Source organism: Euprymna scolopes, chromosome 2 (assembly GCF_053919585.1).
Source record: "Euprymna scolopes isolate OS-2025 chromosome 2, ASM5391958v1, whole genome shotgun sequence".
NCBI lineage: Eukaryota > Metazoa > Mollusca > Cephalopoda > Sepiida > Sepiolidae > Euprymna > Euprymna scolopes.
In genome coordinates, this window is record NC_136483.1 from 182648909 (window position 1) to 182673743 (window position 24835).

At 33.9% G+C, this 24835-nt stretch overlaps 1 protein-coding gene across 1 annotated transcript in view; it reads right to left on the bottom strand.

Moving 5' to 3' along the window:
* Positions 1 to 1847: 1847 nt before the first annotated feature.
* Positions 1848 to 24835, bottom strand: part of LOC145299303 (cleavage and polyadenylation specificity factor subunit 2-like) — a 31699-nt gene continuing 8711 nt past the window's right edge. The window contains exons 2-3 of the mRNA XM_080144391.1: positions 10106 to 10560; positions 1848 to 4332 (exon numbers count right to left, since the gene is read on the bottom strand). Of these exons, the coding sequence (XP_080000517.1) occupies positions 2417 to 4332; positions 10106 to 10520 (2331 nt within the window). The 5' untranslated portion in view covers positions 10521 to 10560 and the 3' untranslated portion in view covers positions 1848 to 2416. The remainder of the gene's footprint in view (positions 4333 to 10105; positions 10561 to 24835) is intronic.

A 24835-nucleotide genomic window follows, 5' to 3' on the forward strand; every position in this document is an offset into this window, starting at 1 on the left:
GATTAGGCAAGGATTTCTCATCTGTAAGTTTGTTAATCAAAATAATAAAACGAACATCTTTGTAACCTTGTTACTTGTGCAATTTGAAAATTTAGAAAACTAGATAATCTATTATAATAAAGTCGTATTCCTGCCTGTTCACAATTTAATATGTACAAAATGAACATTGATTCACAAATTAATTTTACTAGTGAAAACTGTTTTTTATACAATTTTACTCCCGCATGATTTCTATATATAGTATGTATTCAATAAAGAAATCTACATTCAATGAATAATCTCATTTGCATATTACATTAAAGAAAATCTATTTTAATAATTAGCTCCATGTTAATGTTTGTTATAATAGAATTGTTTTGTTCTATTTAGAAGCATTATTCAAAGTTTATTTATTTATTTCTAATTTAATTAATATTTAATTTATTTTCAATTATTAATAGCCAACAACAGTTGCATTTAAAACTGGAAGTAAACTTATTTAAGCTATGAGAGTTATTTCCCCTTTAAGCTATGAGAGTTACTTCACATTTGATTTTTATAAATCAAAATGGATGTGTTTTTATACTTCCCTAAATCCAATATGTGGTCACTTTTCCTAACAAGTTAAGATATTCAATATATCTTAAATAGTATGAGACCAAATACTTCGCCTGACAAAATCTTTCAACCGGGCAACACCGGATATATACAGCTAGTGTTACATAATATTTTTATTAAATTATTAAAATCATTTTTGTTGTTTCAGAGACGTTCTTTGTTAAAAAGAACTTATTCATAGAAGACAATGTTTCTTTTTTTTTTTTCATTATATATATATATATATATATATATATTTAGCATGAATATTAAATAGAGAAACTGTCACATATTCGAAAACATTATTTCATTCGATTCAAAATTTGTGCTAACCACGTAATCCACAGAGATTCAAACTTAAGGAAACTGTCAGTAACACCAGACATGTACCATCCTCCCTCCACGACAGGCCAACCCCTCGGGTTAATACCACTAAAATAACACTAACTCTTCTCCTATGAATTTGTTTTAACAATAAAAGTTTCAGAAAAAAGAAAAAAGTGGTTTTAATCATTTAATAAAAATTGGTTTTCTAACTTTTCAAATTAAACTTGTGAAATAATATTTTAAAAGATGTGACCAAGTTTCTCTATTACTTGTTTGAAATAGAGAATTCTTCTATTGCAGGATTGACTGAGTCCAAATTTATATTGTACCTTTCGACCTGCACAATGAAGGAATGATCACAGCCTGTGCAAAATGAAGACACAAGTGCAAATATATAAATAACAAAGAAAAATATCTAAAAAAAATTGTTAAGGAATAAAATTCTTGCAATATTTTTTAATTATTGTTTGTATTCTAAGAAAATAAAGAAAGGAAATAAATAAATAAATAAGATATTTTTTTCTTAATTTAAATAAAGTAAAAAAAGAAAAAAAAAAGAAAATTTTAATAAAGTAAAAAAAAGAAAATGGAAAAAGAAAGGAAAAAAGTAAAAAATTTTGATACTTTTATGTAATTAACAGACCATACTATATTTTAGTTAGAATTTAAGTTAAATTCAATTTTTAAATTATCTTTTGTTTATAAAATTGCTAGGTGAAAGTACAGATTAGTAAACAAAGCTCCCTCTCAAGTGTTACAAATAGTTTTTTTTAAGTAATAACATTATTTAAGCATAGACAGTAAACTGCATAAGTACCAAAATTATTTATATTTTTTTTCTTTTATATATTTTTATTTACTTAAAATAAAAAATAAAATATAAAAAAGATGACAGAAAAAGGAGAGAAAATAAAATAAGGAAAAAGAAAAACGAAAAAATTAAAAAAAAAAATAAAATAAATCGTCAGTTATTTTTTCTCAAGAAATATTTTTTTTTTTCATCTTTTAATTTGAAGATAAAATTATGTTTCTGTTTTTGAAAAAAAAAAATACAAAAATAATGAAAATGAAATATCATGATGATAACTGATGGTGCTTATCCAGTTTTTCAATATTAAAAATTGCTTGTAAAAATAGAATAAAACAAAAACGTTGATTATGTACTTATATGTTAAGTACATTAAAAAAAATTACACAAATTCATCAATGATATTTTTTAAAAACAAAAATAACACATTTTAACTGCAAAATGTCATTCACCATTTTCTGCTTACATTAAGGTCCACAGCAAAGGGAAATAATTCAACACAGTCATTATAATATTACCAGTCAGATATCACTTACCTATCAAATATAATTTTATCAAAATACTGGATGAACTTGCATCAATTTTGGTGTACAGCCTTTTCTTATGTTAACAGGTAAGTACATAATAAATTTTTGGTGCAATTATAATTTTTTAATATTGGGGTTAAAACTGGATAAGCACGTAAACATATGGAATGGTCCAATTCTATACAATGGCGTACTGCTGATACACCAGGTCCCTAATTCTGAAATAGTCCTCACATAAAGCTCCTTCCAATTGTAACTTTCCTGCTTCATTCTTCTTGATGGCTATGTTGTTATTGCAGATGAGCACACCTGCAGTAAACTCAGCTTGGATTCCAGCCTGCAAGAAAAACATCTTCAGATCAGAAAGTTTTGGTTCATTAATAAAGATCGGCGTATGACCAGGCATCTTATTGTTGGATATCGCTTCTAACGTTGGCACATGTACGTGGGCCTCCTCCTCTTCCTCTTTGTCAGCATCAAGATCGTCTTTTTTAAAGAGATCCATTAGTTTCTTCTTTTCAGCATCCTCAGGAGCAATCTCAACTTCATCAGGCTCGTATCTGGCACTCGTGTCAGTTTTCGCCTCCATCATGTCCAGCTGGCCCTCAATCCACGCGAGTTCGGCATCCCTTGCCCTGGAAAACGATAACGCTGATACAACGTAGTCCTTTAACTTCACCTGATAAATATGTCTCTCTCGTGTTACATCTACTACGTCACCGACGTGTGGAGCAAAGATTGGGGTTTGAGAAAGACCGCCACTGCTACGACAATATTCCTCGAGGCTACACGTGGGATCCGGTTTCCCATGGATCAAAATGAGCTGGCGTGGTTTAATCTGAGTGATAATTTTACGGATGGATTCACCATCTGAGCGACCCTCAAAGTCTATATACTGAACATTTGCATGAATCTCCAGAGTAATAGTTGAAGAAACACACCTGGTAGGCACTTCTGACATGTCCTGCATTGCTTCATCTTCAGGAATGCATTTCTCTTGCGTCGTTTCCTCGTCTTGAGGCGGGAGATCTAATATAGTATATTCCTCGGTACGGATTATCTCTCCAAATTCGTCCCATTTTAGCCGCTCTTCGTGGAATGGAAACATAGGATAGGCTTTTTTGGCTTGTTTAAAAAAGCCTGAACGAGAATTCCGTTCGCTTTTTATCATTAAATCGTGCTTAGCCTTCGGTAAACAAGTTGACCCTTCAACCTCCATTTCGAGATCACTTTCGTCGCTCGATTCCATATCTTCAGCTTCTCTCTTCGCCTGTTCCTGTTTGATACGCTCCTCTGCTTCCTTCTCCTGCTTTTTTTTCAAATAATCTTCCAGCTCGGATCCTTCCAACTTGACTCTCCGCCGCATTTCAACGGTGACGGTTTTATCTTTCGGATGGTCAATCAGCCAGCGTGCAAGGGTACCCGGTGACGTCCTACTGGTCAAGATGATGCTGTTTTTGGGATTACCACACCAGCCCATGAAAAGATCACGTGCAAATCCACACTGGAGGTCTGGCATACTGGCCAACACTACTTTTGGCTCCATGACCTTTGACAACTCGGCAAGATTATGGCAGAGTTTTAAATGTTTGAAATGGAACGGATTGTTACGATGGTCCTCGAACGATCGCATGATTTTATCACTCATCCACTCTACTTGCGACTTGGCAAACTCAACTACATTGAAACTCACGTTATTAAGCAACGCGAGGGAGTAAGTCGACAGGCCAGACTCTGTGCTTCGCCATATTTGATCAAGGAGTTGTGCAAGTTCAAGCACTCGGCCGGCAGTATCAACAGCAATCAGGACGTTGCCGCTGTTCCTCATCGTGGAAAGAATGGTCGTCATGAGTTGTTCATCCCGAAGACGTCGCCGTGACTGGACATAATTGGAGTTGAGAGAGTCAGTGATTAGAAGTGATGGCCGATTGATGTTCTCCAAGACGCAGCCGTTAAGATGTCGCTCTTTCTTGTGATTATAATCGACTGCGTAGACAATTTCTTCTTCATCACCATCTTTAACAATCTTCCAGATGGTTCCACCAATCATGTGTCCAGCAGAAAGAGGGGTCACTTGCAGACCCTGGCCTTTACCTGCAGAAGAGAACAGTAAACCTTTGTCAAAATAGCATGAAGAGAAGATACAAAAAAAAAAAAAAAATTTTAAGCAATTATTGCCTTCATTCTCTACTGTTCAGTTTAATAATATTGTTGGCTCAGTTATTTCTTTTGAACCAGGTACAAGTTATCTACCTTGAACATTACTAACTGCTTGAGAATGCACTTTTCTATTTCCAGAAGCTAAAACTATATTAAATTCTACCCACATACAAATTCAGCAACTGAACATCTATCTGATTTTTACCAGAGTTCAAGAGGCATTATTAGAACATTTTCTGAACAGCCAATCATTTTGACATTTTTTGTCAGACAAGACTACTAAAACATCAATAATGTCAATTATTTATTGCAGATTTCTCTATTCGTTTACGCCAGTAACATGTGTATTTTGATTGTGTGAGGAGAATTAATGTAGTTTTTCTTTAGAAAAAAAAATATAGTGGAAAATTCACATTCATGAGAGGTTCTAGCAACTTAAGTGAAAATCTGACATTTTGCAGGTTAAAAGAAAAAAAAAACATTCTGCTAACAAACAAACATATCTGACACAGTCCCAATTTAAGATGGGCTTTCTGAAAAAAAAAAAAAAAAAAAAAAAAAAAAAAAAAAAAAAAAAAAAAAAAACATCAATAATCACTAGATAACCAGAATGACCATCATCAAAAGATGAAAGTTGAGTAAAAGCATAGGACTAACTCGTGCTTGGCTATCGTTGCCTATGCAATTAATTTTCTGGTCTCATTCTAATTTTTTGAAAACCTGTTCCTTGTCATTTTTTCCCAACAGCAAACATGTTTGTGTTTCTCTTATTATTATTCGTCCTTCGTGTTGTAAAAGGTATTTATATGTATATTCTTTTCCTGTCATGAATTGTATTTAAATTTACATACACACATAAACTTTAGATAGACGATCACACGTACATGCACTTGCAAATAGTAGCTCCTTAAGTCCAAGTGGCAATATGCCTGGTTTGGGGTGAACAATAGATGTACGACAAATCACGTTAACACACCGGTTCCTATTGGATCACCAAAGTTAAGCAACAATGAACCTGGTCAATACTAAATGGGTGAACACTTAGGACTTTCAGATGCTGTATGTGCTCTCCGCTTATCTCAGCATTGTTTCCAGTCCTGGACTTCTCCTTGCCACTAGACTCAAGCAGTGTCAATTCAGAAGAGGTGTGGTTGGAGATTGCTCAACCCTTGCCTCACAATTACATGTGCAGCTGCCCTTACAGGGGTATCCTTTGTCTTTCGAGATTAAATAAAGGCATTAATAATCGGGGTGAACAAGAAATTTTTTTTAATTTAATTAGCAATTAGAAAAATCAGAACTTTTCAGGGTTATGAAATCAGAAAAATTTTAGACTGATTTTAGATTCCAAAACCCTTCTTTGTTTTTGTCTTTGTTTTTCATTTTCTGGTACTAATGATAAAATGAAAAATATTTATTGATTTTAAACTACCAGTAAAGCTAAAATTTATAAATCATAAAGTTAGGTAAAAATATCAGTAGAAAAAAATTGCACATGAAAAAAGGGACTGAATTTTACTGTAATCCAAAATAAAAATAAAATAAAAAAGCAACTCTATATTTAGAAATTTGAAAAGAATCGAAATCAGTAATTTCGAACAGGATCTGTAATTGTATCAGAATCAAGAAAAACTATTGGAATCGTCCCATCAGTAGTTTTAATTTATATTCATAAAATTTTATTGGATGCTAATAACTTCTAAAAGTTGACTTGTTTACAAAGAAACCATAATGCATTCTGGTTGATCAGCTGTAAACAGGTTCTAAAACTTATAATCTTTTAATAGATGAAGATTTGCTAAGAATTTAAAAGTCAATTTTGTTCCTGGATATGACCTTAAACTATATCCAATGGTGAGGCCCCAGTTTGCAGGCCTTGGGGAGTGTGAAGCCGCCCTTTAATTGCCATTGCTCTCAGGTCCACTCTGACCCGGAGTCGTAGTACCTGTTTGGGTTCCAACTATGGGGTAAATAGAAACAGACTTGAAAAAAAAAAACATATTCTATTAAAAAATTTTTTTTTCAAAATCACTGGCTTCAGCATTAAATAACCTAAAAAGGGTTGATATGCCATAAAACAAAACAACCAAACAACCAAAAGTCAATTTACATGATTTTTATTCAACAGTATAAATGTTGCAAAGTTCCTTTGAAATTTTGAATATTAACAAGGTAATTAATCTTCCTATTTAATCAACATCTGGAAAGAGTTAGAGAGAAAGAAAAATATATAGTGAGCAGAGAGAGACTAATTTTCGATTTTGCCTTCAACCGACATAAGTCCAGTTCAAACAGACAAAAGTATATAGAAGCTAGAAGTAACGTTAAGAAAGAAATAGCGATAGCTAAGAGAGAATTTACGAAAACCACTAAAAAAACGCATCGAAGCACAAAAACTAGGAACCCGTGACTTCTGGAAAATCTACAACAGTGTAGTAAATAATGGGCAATCAACAATTCCCCCACTAACCAACAATCACGAGTTTGTTTGCTCAGCTACCGAGAAGGCTAACATGCTTGCCAGTCGGTTTGCCTCAAACTCCACACTGGACCCTTCCAACCACCCCCTACCTGACTTTCCTATGCGGACAGACGCCACGCTAGACGATCTGGAAATCACCCCTGCCCAGGTGCATGCAATCATAAAAAACCTTGACACTTCAAAAGCATGTGGACTCGATCTCATCCCAGCTGTGCTATTAAAAAAGTGCTCAGCCGAAGTAGCTCCAGTTCTCTCTAAACTGTACAACAAATGCCTTAATGAATCTTGCTTTCCGGGCTGTTGAAAAACTGCTTCTGTTGTACCAGTATTCAAGAATTCTGACGAAAGAACTGACCCATTAAATTATCGCCCTATTAGCCTCCTCTCACTTTTTGCCAAAATATTTGAGACCTTAATTAACCATACTCTAGTCCATCACCTTACAGATGCGAAACTTCTGACTGACCAACAATATGGATTTAGACAAGCCCGTTCCACAGCAGATATCCTAACTAATCTCTGAACGTATATACCATTCACTGGACAAAGCGGGGAAGGGCAGAGCGGTAGCTCTAGATATATCTAAGGCTTTTGACAGGGTATGGCATGAGGGTCTCCTCCGGAAAATTAGATCATACGGTATCACTGGTAGAATACTTAACATAATTAAATCCTTAGATAAGGGAAAAATCCAGGAGTGGGCTATCCTTGGACCTCTATTGTTCCTGATATTCATAAATGACCTCCCCGACAAAATTGCCTCTGAGATGGGTATATACGCTGATGACAGCACACTCTATAACAGGCACGACAGGAAAACAAATAAACACATATCTAAAGAAATGGCAGAGACACTAGAGGATGACCTCCAATCTGTAGTGGAATGGGGACAAAAATGGATGGTCACGTTCAATGCCGCCAAGACTAAACTAGTTTCATTCAATAATTACAAGAAACCTCCTCTACCACCTATAGCAATGGCCAACGACTCTTTATCCTAGAGTACATCTTTCAAACTCCTTGGCCTAACGTTCACAGGAAACATGAGTTGGAACAGTTACATTGAAAGCATTGCCAGGGCCACTGCAAGGAAGGTGGGCTCTCTCTACCGTGCTAGAAAACTACTAACACCCAAAAGTATCCTGTATCTCTATAAGGCCACCATTCGCCCATGTATGGAATATTGCTGTCATATTTGGGCTGGTGCATCTGCTACTAGTCTCTCACTCCTTGACAAGGTTCAAAATAGAGTCACCAATCTGATAGGCCCTGAACTGGCATCTAAGCTTCAGCCTCTGTCCCATCGACGAAATGTTGCATCCCTCTACCTGTTCTACAAGTATTTTAATGGTGAATGCTCTGACGAACTGCAAGCACTTGTGCCCCCATGACGTGAACACCCTCGACAAACCCGACAGGCTACTAAATACCACCCCCACACTGTAGAGATCCCTAGATGTAAAAGATCTTTCTACTCTAGTAGTTTCTTCCCCAGAACCGCTAGACTCTGGAATTCCATTCCAGGTCCCTGCTTCCCAACTGTACTGACGGGCAGAAGTTCAAGTGAAACGTGAACCGACATCTTGCTGCCCAAATCCCTACATAGTACCCCAGTAGTTGTTGCCCCTGATAGTAGTCCCCTACACCAAAGTGGCAATGTGCCTTGTTTGGGGTGGAGATGTAATAAAAAAATTTTTAAAATTCAAATAATTTAACCAAATCTCAGCGGATGACCCAACAGGTCACTTTTTTTTTTTTTTTCTAGTATGCTATGATTATAAAAAAGCAAAATTCAGTTTTATCACATTGAACAAAGTAACATATATTTAACAAAAGAAATGCTTATAAAGTATGAAAGGCACAGGTAACTATTGCATTCCAAGCAAAAATTATTTGATAAATTTCATGTATCATGCAAAAATAAAGTATCCTCAGCAAAATTTAAGAAAAATTATCAAGCAGAATTTTAATCAAAGATAAAAATTAGAGTTTTTTTCGAAATTCTCCTTTTATTAAAAAACAAAAAAGATTTTCAATTTGTATGATGTACGTATTTATGACAGAACGAAAATATCATATTCCAACAATCACGTAAATTAATCAAGTAGTTTTATTTTTAACAAAGAAAATCAAATTTTACCAGTAAGCAAAAAGGGATCATCTCACGTAACCATCAAATTCAAACTTGTGAGATCAGCCTTGTAATGCTTACGATTTCCCATTAATCATTTAAAATCATTTAAAATTATTTTCTTTAAAAAATAAAAATACTTGATCAATTTACATCCTTTTTGGAATATGATCTTTTTGTTCCATCATGGGTATGTACATCATAAAGATTTTTTTTATACTTTTGTTTTTAATATGAGAGGGGATAGAATTCTGGACAACAACCAAAGTTAGTTTTCGCATTTTGCCAATCCACTATTCATTATTAGTTGGTTAAATGACAGACTGACTTATCTCCCCTTGTTGAATGAAATTGCCACTCTTAACAATAGGGAATACCTACTTGGCCTTCGAGACAAGATCAAAGTGTAGTATCTGTTTTTCAGATGCTGCACTTCAATTTCTTGTTCTCTGTCAGTGGAGGAGAAATCCTTCAGACTGAGACAATTTTTATTTTTGTTCCTTTTCTCCACATTAAAAAAACGACCCTGGTGTCTAACTCTGTCCTGTGGGGAGGCATTGTAAATAGGAACAATGGTGGATCTCCAAAATCCAATAAAATTTATAAAATTCTATTCCATATTTTTTTCCTAATTTTTTGGTGTAGCTACCTATTTATATCAAATAGTTTTCATATAAATTTATTTGAATCTGAAATTTTTACTGGTGTAATGTAATTTTCATTGTTGCCTCCGTCTGCATAAGCACCAAAATTTCGGCTTTGATCTTCCAATTTTACATTAAAATTTCTTTCCTCTCATTTCCACTTCAGCAATGTTGCTGCCCATCCCCTCCTAATTGATTTCATATGATTTGCTACAATTTAGTCTACGTTATTTCATGGAAAGTCTTCTGTTTTTCATTTATTTTACACTGACAGTGTACTCAGTCTTGCCCAGTCGTAAAATATGCTTAAATATATATAGTGCCTTGTTTAGGATGCGAAAAAAAAAAAAAGTTTAAAAAAAAAAAAGAGGAAAAAAACAGTTTAACAAAAGAAAAGAAAAAACTCGTTTCAAAAAAAAAAAAAAAAATGAATAAATAAATACTTCTTACCTTTCAAACTGACTGTTTGACTGTATTTTAATTGTGTTATTTTATCAAAAGCCGCATCGATGTCATCCAAAGTGAAGATATCAAAGTCCTCAGTATTATGTCTCGACTGGTAGAGGTCATACATAAACATCTGTCCCATTTTGTAGACAGGAATAGTGGCAAAAACAGGACAGGAGAGGCCACACTTGCCAACCATATATGGCAGAGCACCTAGGTGATTGTGATCGGGATAGCTTAGCAAGACGGCATCAATGAGATGAGCGTGACGTTTTACCTCACGAATATATGTCATATTGAAATCCTCATTCCAGCCACAGTCGAGGAGAAAGCGGAACTCATCCACTTGTAGGAGGTAGCAAGGGGGAGACTCATCATACGCACCGGAGAACACTTGTAATTTAACAATCGAGGTCATGACGACAGGGGTCAAAAGGAAACTTCTTCTTTCGATTAATCTGGAAAAGAAAAAGAAATTCTATACATCAACGAGACTATAAACGAGGGGTGGTCAACCTTTGACAAATGTGCCGAAACTAATGTATTGAATCTCAAGAGATAAAAAACATGCCTGCTCATACAAAAAAAATAAATAAACCGATTTCTTAAAAAAGTTCAAAAGCAATAGCAACAATCAGCAAAATCTCACCCCTCCCCCCCCAAACTGTAAATGCTAGAAAGCCTTCTACTTTAATAGTTTCTTCCCTCGAGCTGTTAAACTTCGGAATTCCCTCCCAGGTTCCTGCTTCATGGACTGTACAAAAGTTCTAGAAGTAAACCATAACAAAAAAAAAAAAAAAAAAAAAAAAGAATTCGATTAAAATTAATTATAATTCGAAACATAAGAAAATAGTTGTAATATTTGGACTACTATTTTTATCTTGGTTGTTTTTAGTTATAGAAATCGCTCCAGACTAGGCATGACGCCACTTGATGTAAGACGCTAACCATGATGAAAGATGATTATTGCAAAGGTAGGAGATGCCTATTGACCTTAGTCCTGAGAAGATCAAAGTTATAGGTAGGAGGAAAACAGTCAGCAGAAAGAAAGTTCCAACAAGCATGCAGTTTTTAGAAATAAACTACTCAAATAGAAAACTGTATTACAATAGGGTATCAAAATAAAAAAAAATTGATGAGAACACCAGACCAATTAAGAAATAGATCAGACAATTCTGAAGAAAACATGTCATAATAGTAGTCATAGAAAAGACTGAGACATCTCGTCTGAGAAAAAGAAATGATTTGGCCAATCAAATTACAAATACATTCTGGTGTCTAACTCTGTCCCGTGGGGAGGCATAGTAAATAGGTAAATAACTCTTAGAGATTCATCAGCTCAAATATGATAACAGAACTCCAGAGACGATTTGGTGGTAGACATTCACAATGTGCTTGTCTGTTGTCAAATAGATGGTCATCCGCACAAACATGCTATTCTCCGAGACGCTACGACACTTTCGTTGGACACCACAGGAACTACTGCTACCCATGGGAATAGCAGGATAGTTTATCAAGGTTTACTCCTCTAGATCTGACGTGTTCTGTCTATGGCAGGGTGTGACTCTTCGCCATGCACAGAGGATCATTTATTCATTTGCAAGCGCAAAATGTACTATTTTATGCAACCGCATAGTGCTGAGTGCATGGAAACCAATCAAGAATGCTACAGAAAGCAGAGATAAACAAATGAAGCATGCATGGTCCACCCTGAGTGCACAGTGAACAAGGTATAAAAAATGACTAAGTTCAGCATTTACCCACCCACCCCCATTTAGCCCCAAAAGTCCCCAGGGGATGTCAAATCCTGGTGAAAATGAAAAAACGGTGCAGTTTTAGCCCTTAACATATGTAAATGTAAATTTCAGTTCTACACCATGCAAAAAATAAAATGACTAAGTTCATTATTTGCCCCCTCCCCAATTTAGCCCCAAAAGTCCTCAAGGCCTTAACATATTTACATTTGAGTTCAGCACCATGCAAAACTGCTGAGTAGACATACACAGAAAATTTTTGACAAATATGGTAAAATAGTCCCAAAAGTGGAGAGTTTTTATTAGCCCTAAGAGACCCTGAGGTACACCCAAGAGTTATCGTGAAGTATAGACAAACAAAATTATATAGAAATCAGTTACAACTTTTCAGAAAGTTTTATAAAAATCCAAGGCCTCTTTTTTTTTTTTAATAAGCACAAAAGTGTCAATTTTAGTTATTTTAACCTGAAAGGCACCTGTAGGGGTGTTGTGTAGTCGGAGTACATATCGGAGACACAAAATACAGAAGATGATAATGACATTTATATACAGTTTACATCACGACGACGACTGTGACGATTCTTCATATTATTAATACGGAGCTGAGACATTTATGTAACAGTTCTGGTTAACATAGATAGAGGGGAGATACATTATTGATGACAATGGAGGGAACACATAATACTTTGAGGGAGTTATACACAAAGTTTGTTTACAAGATGATAGACAAAACATATTTACCTTTCAGTTGTAATAATGACGACAAGTTTACAAATATAGATGATTCTTTATTCATAGGAGCTGGATGATGATGATGGTCAGGGATTCAAGCTTTCTCAATCACATTGTCCTATCTTCCCTACTTTTAGCCTCCAAGAGGCGTGAGCTCCTAGCGTGGCCAACTCAAGCTCTCTCTGACTCAGTCTCTCACTGTGACTTTCTCTAACTTCGAACCCTATTTATTCACATGGATTTTATCTATGTATGTCCAAACACACTTTTGGCAAACAAAGAATTCCTCAATTGCATTGGTTTCATTTAACCTATTAATCATTATTTCTAAACTCGTATTGTCCATTCTTTTAACTGACATATTTAATATCTAGTTATTTCTAAAACAATGAACAATCGACTGCATTCCTAAATTAAATATCTATCTCTGACATAAATAATATTTAGTTATTTGCAAGAACGATAACAATCGTTCTGCATTCCTAGGTTTTCAATATGTATTCTTTTTAAACTTTTCTTAATGGGTTCGATTCTAACCTTTTCCAAATATCATTTTCTACTTATCTAGTTTGCTTTCTTACTAACTGGAGTCTGTCCATTTTCATAACAGGGGTGGCAACCAGAGTTTTCCTGGAAAATCCTTTCTGCTACTATTTTTACTCATTATGCTTAAGTTTGTGCAAAATTTCCAAAAATTCCAAAGTGTAGTTATTGAGAAAAGTGCGGACAGACAAACGGACGAGGGTGAATTTACAGGTCCTCCCTCCTTTTGTTGGGGGGGACCAACAATAATAAATGATTTATTTAACAATTTTACAACTGAAGAAATAACTGAATGAGGAGGATTTCGACAAATTTCGGTCGCACCTCTATTTTGGATTTACCACTTTGTTATATCATCTAATATATAAAAGCGAAAATTTGTGTCTGTGTTTGTATATCTGGCAAAAACACATCAAACAATGACAAAACTAGTATCATATATATATATATATATATATATATATATATAGGCAGGTGCAGATAATCCTGCTATAACCTCTTTCACCAAAACAAAATAAAAACTGTACAAGTCAAAGAATCTTTACTTTACTGATCTTTTTTTTTTGTTCTTACAAAGGAGTCAACACTTATCAAGGGCCGGAAGCCACTCGAGGATAAGGGCTAGTGAATGAAAGTTGGTAATGACTGCAGACAGAAAAGATAAACTAAATATCAAAACAGATACTATATTTTGATTCTGTTAGAAATGTAACGTCGCAGTTATGCTCAAACCGTGTTTGTTATAGTTCAAACCTCTCTCGGAGCCCACGCCGTCTGGTACCATCAAAAAGGAACAAAAAAATAAAAATAAATAAATGTGACTCAGCATTTTTTTTCCTGGTTTAACGAAAGACATTTATTACCATGCTTATTTCTGTTTTTGTTTCACTCTTCATTCCATCTGCCTAACAAACAAAACCCTGCCGTCTCGACACCAGCTTAAAAGTTTCGTCGCCATCACAGGGCCACATGTCCCTCTCATCCGGGTGTGTTTCTCTTTCTGCTTCGGCCTCGTGCTGGCCATAGACAGGCATTTCTTGCCTTCAACTTTCACACGTCTATCTTGCTCGGCGTGCACTTTGCTTTTCCCTGACCACATGGTGTCCTTTTTCTTTTTCCCATCACTCAAGCCTGCACACGCTTCCTAATTTGCATATGTGCTTTTTCGGCTACTGCTGCTAATATCTTCACAAGCCAGCTATCCTACAACTCCTGCTGATATTTCCCCATGCACTCATATGTGCTTTGTTACAAAAGTAGTTATCAGTAAATCATTTACTTGTGTAGTTATCTATTTTTAATTTGAAAATATTGTTTATTGTTGGTACATTTGTTTTTGCGCATTGATTTTCTTTTTCCTTTTTCATGAGAGCTTTAAGTTTTTGTGTTTTTATCTTAGTACTAACAGGCCACTTAAATATGATATTTTAACTTATGCAGATTTTGTATTTATTATTATAAAGCTTATTCTCTATTGATTATTATATTGTACCCAATATATAGAAGTAATTTTTTTTAAAAAGTATGACTTGTGTGTGATCAGCTACAATCGAAACCGTAACATACAGCTATAGTCTCCAGCGTTATTCTTTAGAGTTACGTTCATATGCATATCAAAACTTAAATAAATTAATGTAATTAAACGTATAAATGTATATTCGCACATGCATAGAAGATACATGTTTAATCGACTTATGCTAGCCAAGTTTCAATTTTTCAATTTTGACCCCTTAGCAGCTATTTTGAATTTGTTCCACAAAGCACCTGTTTCATAGTGCAGAAATATTCATGTGATAATTATGTCAATTTTTTAATTTATTCCACCCTCAAATCATCAGAAGAAAAAAAACTCATCAACTTTCAAAGAAAATGAAGGAATATGGGCATGATAACAAAATTCAAAAATTGGAAGAGATGTAGCAATAGTGTTTTCTTTTAGTTACGCCATCATTGAATTTTTCAAACGATTGCAATTTCTCTTCAGATTTTCAGATTCTGTAATCATGCTCATAATCCTTTATTTTCCGGCGGGTGCTTTCAGGATTTGAACATTTTAACATACTTAAAAGAAATAAATGGTAAGATGGACAACATCTTGAAATTTGGAATATAGACTTTTTGTCTATATATATATATATATATATATATATAGGAAGTTAAAAGAATAAGATTGATTTTTAAAGAGGAAACATATTGGTATAATGAAAAGCTTAAATATGAAAAAATAAAAAAACTATAAAAATAAATACCAATGCATATAGATTTATTCGCTTATTTAATACTAGCAGGGGTACCCGGTGTTGCCCGGGTGTTTGGAGGTGTAAAAGAAACAAAAAATGTGTTAGTATAGTGAAGCAGGCTCGAACCCGTGACGCGATGATGCAAAGTCAGAAAAGAAAGTAAACGTGACATTTTACCACTACGAGGCCATAGGAAGTGAAAAGCATTCAAATTTAGCGATGTCAATCAAAAAGTTGACTTGCTAAGTGAATACGCTAGTACAGAAATGAAAGTTGGCTGAAGGCCAGTTCAGCTTTCCACTGTTTCATTTATTTGTTTCTCCACGAAAAAGGGAGAGCTCTCAAATGAACCGCAATTGTCTGATATGAACCGCAATTGTCTGATATGAAGGGTATTCCCCACATTGATCAAAGCTGATTGCCTTTTAAGACGTGTTAGCCACGAAGGCCAGCGAGCTGATCTGATTCAATTCAGTGTCAGTTTATTTATACAAAAAAGACAAACAAACACTGAAAACCAGTTTTTTTTTTTTTAAACTCCCTCAAAATAAATGTAGAGATAACGACCGCTCGCAAATCATAGATATTACAATCTAGGGAGTATATAAAAAGTTCTAAAATATAGTACCCCCCTCCCCGAGAACCCCAGCAAAAAAAAAAAAAAAAAAAAAAAAAAAAAAAACTTTGCTGGACATACAAAAATGCACGCGGCCGTTTTGCCTTATATATATATATATATAGAGAGAGAGAGAGAGAGAGATGGATGTTACATCAATCATGGGTGTAGGATAAGTAAAACTCTTTATACCATGATATTTTGAAGCCTAATGCTTCTCATCAGAAGAGGAGAGAAGATTCTAGATAACATTAGGGATGCTACATCTAGTGATAGTTACATCGGGAGCAAAATAATTGAGCATGAGAGGGAAAGGGTAATATATTGACCAATTGTTGGGGGAGGGAAATGGGATAACTACAGTAATCTATGCGATAGAGGAGGACTACAGCTGATATTACAAAATGAATATAGGTGGATACCGTGTATGCTATGGTAGTGTATTAAGTGAGTGTACTATATATGTGTGCCAATGTGCATCTATACTATAGGGAAGAATATAGAAGTGATTGAAGGTAAAGGTTTTTTTTAATTATGCAGAGTTAGAGGTTATAACTAGAAAAGGGGTTTTCTTGAAGTAGAAGACTTATGCTAAGTCTATATATATATTAGAAGGGGTATCGGAATTACAACTTAGTAATTAAATGAAGTATAAATTATAAAATAAAAAGATATAAAAGATGAAAAGAAAAAATACAAATGAATAAAATAAAGGATAAACAAATGGTAGAATAAAAAGATAAAAATATAAAGGAATAAGGGAGGAAAAAGTATAAAAAAGTATAAAATTATTAAAAAATATAAAAATATAAGTACAAAAAGTAGTAAATATAAAAAATAAAAATAAAATCCAAAGTAAAATGAGACAAAATAAAAATAAAAGAAGAAAAATTTTACAGTGAGAGAAAGGAATAGATATGTTATCCAGTGTTCTTAGGTTCAAGTTGAATGCAAAGTAGTTATAGAAATACCTTTTTTTTTTATATTCTTAATGAACAGAAGCTCTGTAGTGAATTAGGGCAGTTCAGTTTCAAAATCCAATTCACGAAGCAAATTCAGAGTAGAGTGTAGCAGTCGTTGATGGAATTTTAAATTCCTTTTAATATAGTAAAGCAAGAAAAAGAATATAATATAGAAGGACAAGTAGATTAAATGATTTATTTAACAATTTCACAGCTGAAAGAATTACTATTGAATGATGAGGATTTAAGCCGATTATGGTAGCATCCTCCATCTTTGATTTCTCACGGTTATGTCATCTGGTGTAAGTTTGAGTAGAGCAGGCTTTGTTGATTGAAGTAATTTTCTAAGAAAGACAGGTCACCAATTCATAGAGCAAATCCCTATTGAATTGGGAGAGAGGGGCATGTGAGAGCATGGATATCTGACAGAGGTTAGAGATCAAAGAAACTATATTCTTTCAGCAAAAATACCATCAAGGAGCCATCAGATCTAGTCACTTGAATATTTTTTTTTTTTTTTTTTTTTAAATAATTACACCACGTTTTCACTTTTTATTCAGTTTTAACATAAAATTCGAATTCAGCGGCCATTTTCTTTTAAGGCAGCTGTGTCTACACATTACCCATATATTCATTAGCTTTACAGGCTCATATGAGACAAATTAAAAAAGTTTATTTTTTTAAATATCAGGTGTGCAAATTAGTGCAAAGTTTTGACAAAAGAATCATTTAAAAAACTTTCCTTTCATTTTTTTCTTTAGTCGAATTAAAATTTTTTTTTGTTGTACGTTTCTTGCCATAACAATTTTCACTAAAAAAATGTAAATAAGATATTTTATGTGATGCAGTTTTGTTATTGCAAAGAAAAATTTTAGTGAAATCATTTTCAGTAATCTCAACACTAATTCTAAATTTAGCATGACAATACAAAAAAGAATATATAAAACATACATATATCGTCTATATATGTAGAAAAGTAAGAATGCGTGTGTGAGGACACTTCTCAACCTATGTACTCAACATTTTTGATCTACATTTGAAATTCGGAATATAGGATATTCAGACATATGGAAAATTAATCGGTTTTTATCTGGAAAAAAAAGGGCTGCTAAGAGGTCAAAGTTGGAAAATTGTTACATGGGAGTCAGATTTTTATCTACTCGCTGTTTCACGAATGCACATGCGTCACATTAAAGATTACTCATGTTAAGAATAAGTAGGATCGTGTCACGCTGGTCTAATGGTTATCATACTTGACTCTCTGTAAGTTTTGATTTCAATCTCAGCTACAATATTTTTTTTATTATTTTTTTACGTACAGGAAGTGACTGGTTTAGAAAAAAAAACATAATACTAGCATGTACATGTCTCAGTTTCTGTATTAATTAAAATATAATTAATATGTGTATTTTACGACCAGGCTAGTAATTTAAAAAGTAAAATTGGCTTTTAATTTCAAATAGCGGTTATTTGTAAAATATATAAATATAAAAATAAATATCTATTCCATTCTTATTGTAATCAATAATACTTTCTGGTCAGGAAGTGAGTGATTATTTTACATTATATTTATAAAGTAAAGTGACACTCCCGCCTCCCCACTTAACAAAACTCTAAATTTTCTTGTTTGTTTTTCATTTTTCAAGTTATTTTCAGGATGTTGACATAACGACAAAAAAACAAAAAAAAAATCATTTTTCGTTTTCTGTTGACAGTGTGGATGCAAAGGTTACAATTTTTATTTTTAATATTCACATCAACTTAATTTTTTTTAAATGAGACTATGGGTTTTTTGGGGTTTTTTTTTTTTTTTTTACATGGAGTTCACCACTTATCAAGGCCCAATGGCCACTCAGGGATAAGGGTTATTGTGTGTACAGTAATCAAAGGGATAGTGTAGCAATAGTATTGGAGAAATTGTGAGGTGTCATTACTTGGGGGGGGGCGGTTCATCAGGAATTTGTTTATGTTGGACTTGAAGACATCCAGGTTGAAGTCGGGAGGGAAACAGGCCAGCGGAACAGAGTTCCACAGGCGTGCAGTTCTAAGAAAGAAGCTTTGTTCATGGTATCTACGTTTTGATTTAGGCACAGATAGGGAGTGGGGAAAATTATTGATGGTGGTTTCAGCTAGTCGGGTGTTTTTTGAAAAAGATTGGCGAGGGGGGACCGGAGAATGGAGCTCAGACAAGCACCTGCCATGGAAATAACGATAGAACAATGACAGGCTCGCTATGTCTCTTCTGTGGGAAAGAGGTTGCAGGGTAGAGAAAAGGGCATCCCCCACCAAGCCACGAAGTCTATTTTGTACTCTGTCAAGGCAAGATAGGCTGTTTTTAGCAGCCCCCGCCCAGATGTGGCAGCAGTACTCCATCTTTGGACGTACTTGGCTCTTATATAGATAGAGAATTGCATCATTAGTGAGATATCTTCTGGAGCGGTAGAAGGATCCCACCATTTTCCCAGCAACCTTGCCCACAGACTTGATGTATGTGTTCCATTTAAGATCAGGTGTAAAGGTCAAACCCAGGAGCTTATCAAAGCCTGGGGCCTCCCTTAAACGAGAGCCATCCATTTCAATTGATGCCAGATGGGGATCAGAGTGTTTATGATGTAGAGATAGGAGCTTGGTCTTAGATGCATTAAAGGTAACCAGCCACCTCTTTCCCACTGTACCACGCGCTCAAGATCAGAGGAGAGTGAATCAGAGAGAACATCATCATTTACAGCCTTTGATGTGTTGCCATAGATGGTCGTGTCATCAGCATAGATGTCAACGAAAGATTTTAGTATGTGTTTTGGGAGATCATTGATGTAGATCAGGAAGAGAGTTGGGCCCAGTATGGACCCCTGAGGGACTCCAGCATTAATACTGTGGGTCTCTGATTTCTGCCCATCAACCATTACTCTTATGAGCCTATCTGAGAGAAATGACTTAATGATAGAGAAAACATTTCCAGTTATACCATAGCTGGAAATCTTGTGTAGTAGGCCTTTATGCCAAACCTTATTGAAGGCCTTTGATATGTCGAGAGCAATTGCCCTAGAAATGAAGCCTTTGTCGAGAGATTCACTAATCCTATGAGATATAACTGTTAGCACATCTGCTGTAGATCTAGCAGAGCGGAAACCATATTGCGTGTCGCTAAGAAAGTTATTTCTGCTGAGGTGGTTGACTACTTCTCTATTTATTGTGGATTCCAGCAACTTACTCATGACACACAGGAGACTTATTGGTCTGTACTTAGAGGGGGATGACTTATCTCCTGAATTCTTAAATACAGGGCATACTAATGAGATTTTCCAGGGTGTTGGGAAGCACTACTCCTTAAGGCAACGCTTAAACAGTTTGGAAAGTATGGGGGCAAGTTCTGGTTGTAATTTTTTTAACACTATAATTGGAATACCGTCGGGACCAGTTGCTTTACTGGAGTCAAGGTTCTTGATTAGCTTGGCGACCTCACGCACTGATATTTGTATGTGCCTCCACAAAAATGCACCAATGGAAATCATTAATGAAATTCAAAATTTCAGATGCAGTCTAACCATATTTCGTACAAACTAGCAAGTTGCCAGGTCATAAAATATGCATAAATATATTACAATTTATACAAATTCCTCACTTATTATCATACAGGCATTTCTCTATTGATTATTATTATTATCCCATATATAGTAATGATCTCAAAAGTTATTAAAAAAAAAGGTCTTGGATACCATACACTCGAATCGAAACCGAAACTTTTAGTGCTCCAGCCTTAATCTAGCAATACACATGGCCGTTAAAATGCTTTGGATAATCACAGATTTCAAGGGGCTTCTGCTAAAATAGTCAAATTTTTAAAACCAAAGCACTTTAAGTCTTCAAAATATCAGTTTTGTTTGGAAATGAATATACTTTCAAATGAATAACATACATTATATATTTTTAGAGTTTTAAGCAAATAAAGCGATAAAAATGTGAACATCATAAAACAGCATTTTCGGTAAGATTTTGTAACAACACACCCTAATTTCTAAACATTCATACCGTGTTCCTGTTAAGAATTTTTTAATGAAATTTGGAAATTAGCCAAAAGAGATGTCATTTTTAATAATTTCGAGCGTCCAAAATTCATTTTACCACTCGTTTTTTTGTTGTGTTAAAAAAAATATTTCAAAATGATGACTATTGAAAGTTTTGAAAAAAATTTTCTTCGGGCACTCACTATTAAAAACAATCTTTTTACTATGTTTATTTGTTAAAAAGATGATTGGACAGTGTTTTCTCTAGTGGTACGTAGTAATTTAAAAACATGATATCCGAAAAAAAATCGCTATGAATTTGAATCAAGACTTCTGTAGTATTAGTGATAGTAGCAGCAGCAGCAATAAGCATGGCGTAAACAGACGTTTTGTTTTTGTTGTTTATTTTTATTCCAGATCGATTTTTTTTTCAAATCTTACATGTTTAGTTATAGCTATTTTTTTATCAACCATACAAATATTTTTAAAAATTGGGTAGTATTAAATTTTAAAATATTTTAACAAGCGAAAATGTGAATTATCATTGTTTTGGTTCACGTGTACGAACAGTACTCACACTTCTAATTTTCGTCCCTTAAAAAATATTTTCAGTGAATTATCGAATGGAAACTAATCTACCCGATTATTAAAAAAAATAAAAATAAAAAAAAATAATCAATATTTAAATATTTGTAGGAGGTGCTCAGTTAAAAAATAACAACGGTAGGAAAAGACATGAAATGTAATTAAAAATCAAAATAACATTAATTCAAATTTTTTAACAATTTGCCAGTTTTAGCAAAAACTTGTTTCTTTTTTATATTTAAATAGAATTTAAATACTTGATATTTTTCCAAGCATCATGTTTTTTGTTAGAGGGACGTCACTTTTTTAAATAACATTTATTTTTGTCTGTTTGTGATAATTCTTGTAAAGTTTCACAATGAGTATCAAACACCCTCTAAAAAAAAAATGAAAAAAAAAAAAAAAAACTCGCTTAATTCTATGTCTAATCCTAGGTATGAGTGGCAAGCCTCCTCCTAAAACCTTTAGCCTTAACAATAACGCTAAGTACAAGTGGCAGAGTTCCCCACTAAACAAACTTCCTCTGTGAGCTCATATAAACGTAAAAAAAAAAAAAAAAAAAAAGCATAAAAACGTTTAAAGAAAAGTGCACATGATTAATCCCCCCCCCAAAAAAAAAATAAATTGGTCAACTGTCCTAAAACGCTAGGATCATCTTGAAATGGTGAATTATTTTACATTTATGTGAAACCAACCCCCACTCTAAATTCTAAAATTGTTTTTGTTTTGTTTCTATCAAGTCTTCAGGATGTTCACACATAATTTTCTTTAGCCCTATCATTAACGGAAAGTCAGAGTGGCAACCTCCTCACCTTCTCATAATTGCACAAAGACCCTCTTAAAACCACGTATAATCACCTTTTAGAAAACAAACAAACAAAAAAAAAACGCCCAGGATTTATCTTTCATAGGAAAAGGGGGGGGGGTAACTGCCCTAAAACGTTTGAATGATTCAAAATGAGAAATCATTTTACATTAAATTCTAAAATAATTTTTATCTTTTATTAAAGTTTTTCAAGTTGTTCACATGCAATTGTCTATAAAGGTAGAATCACATATTTTGGAGAGGTGGTCAGATGGGGAGGTGTAACAGAAGGTATTAATCTACAATAATACCAAAGAAATATTGCAATATATTCATTTTTAGCCAATCCTAGATTTCGATTTCAGTTTTTGGCATATAAAATGCATCACAACTAAACTTTCAGTTCTCTAACTTCTTTTCTTTTAATGAATACATGGCATTTTTAAGCAATCGCAGCATATTTATGTGCATTTACTGCAGATTATTTGGAAACCATTCATTTCTGCAGATTGTCAATAGCATATTCAGATTTCTTGCAGAAAAATACACTTATATGGCAAATTTCATTGCTTAGTCTTGTGTTTTAACAAAGATATAGCATTTTTACTGAAAAAGTAGTGCAAAAAATGTGACAAAACGCATATGGTTTAAAGAGGGGAAAATATCCAAACATGCAGGGCATAAAAATAGTCATAACTTCCTTGATTTTAATTGGATTTTAAAAATTTAAAGATTCTTTCTTAGCTTATCAAACTCTTTCTATATATACCAATATTGAAATATTTTAAGCCATTTAAATTTTTTTCCCGTGTATTGCTACTATTATTTATTTCACCAGCATTATCTTTGGAGCTACCTAAAGATGAACATGAAAGGTTCAAATTTAAATGACTTTGGGCTATGAATGTTTAATTTTGCACATGTACAAAAAAATACAGCAGGAGTAATGTTTTATTTGACTTACCCTGCCACACTGAAATGTTTTGTTTTAAATTTTTACCACTTAGCAGCAATTTTTGCCAAATAAAAACCAAATTGAAAGTGTGCTACAGGTCCAAATACCCTATATATCAAATTTCAACTTTGTAGATCAAATATTCAAATAGGAGTTTGCTCGGGCCCAATGTACTGTTCATAACTTTATGTGCACATATATATATATATATATATATATATATTAAAAAGTTGGACTCATGGCCAGGTAACCTACATTTAAAATTTCAAGTCTTTAGGCCCAAAATTGGCGGAGTTTGGTAGAGTCTGCAAAGATCAACTTTTTCAACTTTGACCTCTTGGCAGTCAAATTTTCGCCCATAAACTGATTGAAAAGCTTGCTCTATGTCACTTTATGTAAAATTTCAAATGTTTAGGCCAAAAATTGGCTAAGTAGAGACTGCAGAGGTCAAATTGTTTTTAAACTTTGACCCAAATTTTGATCCCTTAACATTTATTGTTTTGAGCTCAAATCAAAAAGTTTGATCCATGTCCAAGTGGAAGAGTTTGGTAGAGTTTTCAAAGGTCAAATCGTTGAACTTTGACCCCTTGACAGCCAAATTTCTGGCCGAAAACCGATTAAAAAGATTTTAACAAATCTCAATACCACTTATGTCAAATCTCGAATCTGTAGACTGAAAATTGACAGAGTAGTTTGGTAGGGAAATATACACACACACACAATTTCACTTATATATGCACATATATAAATATTGTGTGCTATAATGTTTTCATTTTAAATTTTACAGTTATGCAGAATGTAGAAACTATGCATAAATAGAATCCAGCATAACAGTGAAATGAAACCAATCTAAGAAATCATAAAACATGAATAAGTACTTAATTAAAGCTTGCTTTTCAAAGGAATATACAAATTAATTAACCTTCATATGTAGTCACTCGCATATCCATGATTGATTATATTAAAAAGTTCATTTTAATAATTTTTAAATAGAAAAAGTAGGTTTTTAATATCAACGACAGGAAAAAAACTCAACTTTATAGGTATATAGATAAACTCCAACCTATGCCTGACTTATCTACCAAGTTTCAGTCGTGGAGTTCCAACAATTCAATAATAAACAACTAAATATTAATTTATTTATTGCGGACTATTATTCTCATCTTAATTAGTTGTTTCACGTTTCGGCCAACTATTCCTCTGGCCTTCGTCAGATGGTTAACACAACGGATAGGAACTTCGAATCTCCTAATTGCATTCTCAGCAATCAATGCCACCCGTAGTTGTTGTCGTCTCATCACGTTTTTGGCCAAGTAAGCCTCTGGCCGGCATTGGGTAGGATTGAAACCGCTATCTTCAGACAATTCTCAACTGGAACTGTAGAGATTCAATGTCTATCAACTGCGCCACGGGCCTCAAAGGGTGATCATGGTTGGATTTATTTACCTTATAAATCCATGTTTATTTATTATCTGATCTTCCATGGTCGGGTCGGTGCTGAATGGTATATATATATATATATATATATATATATTTA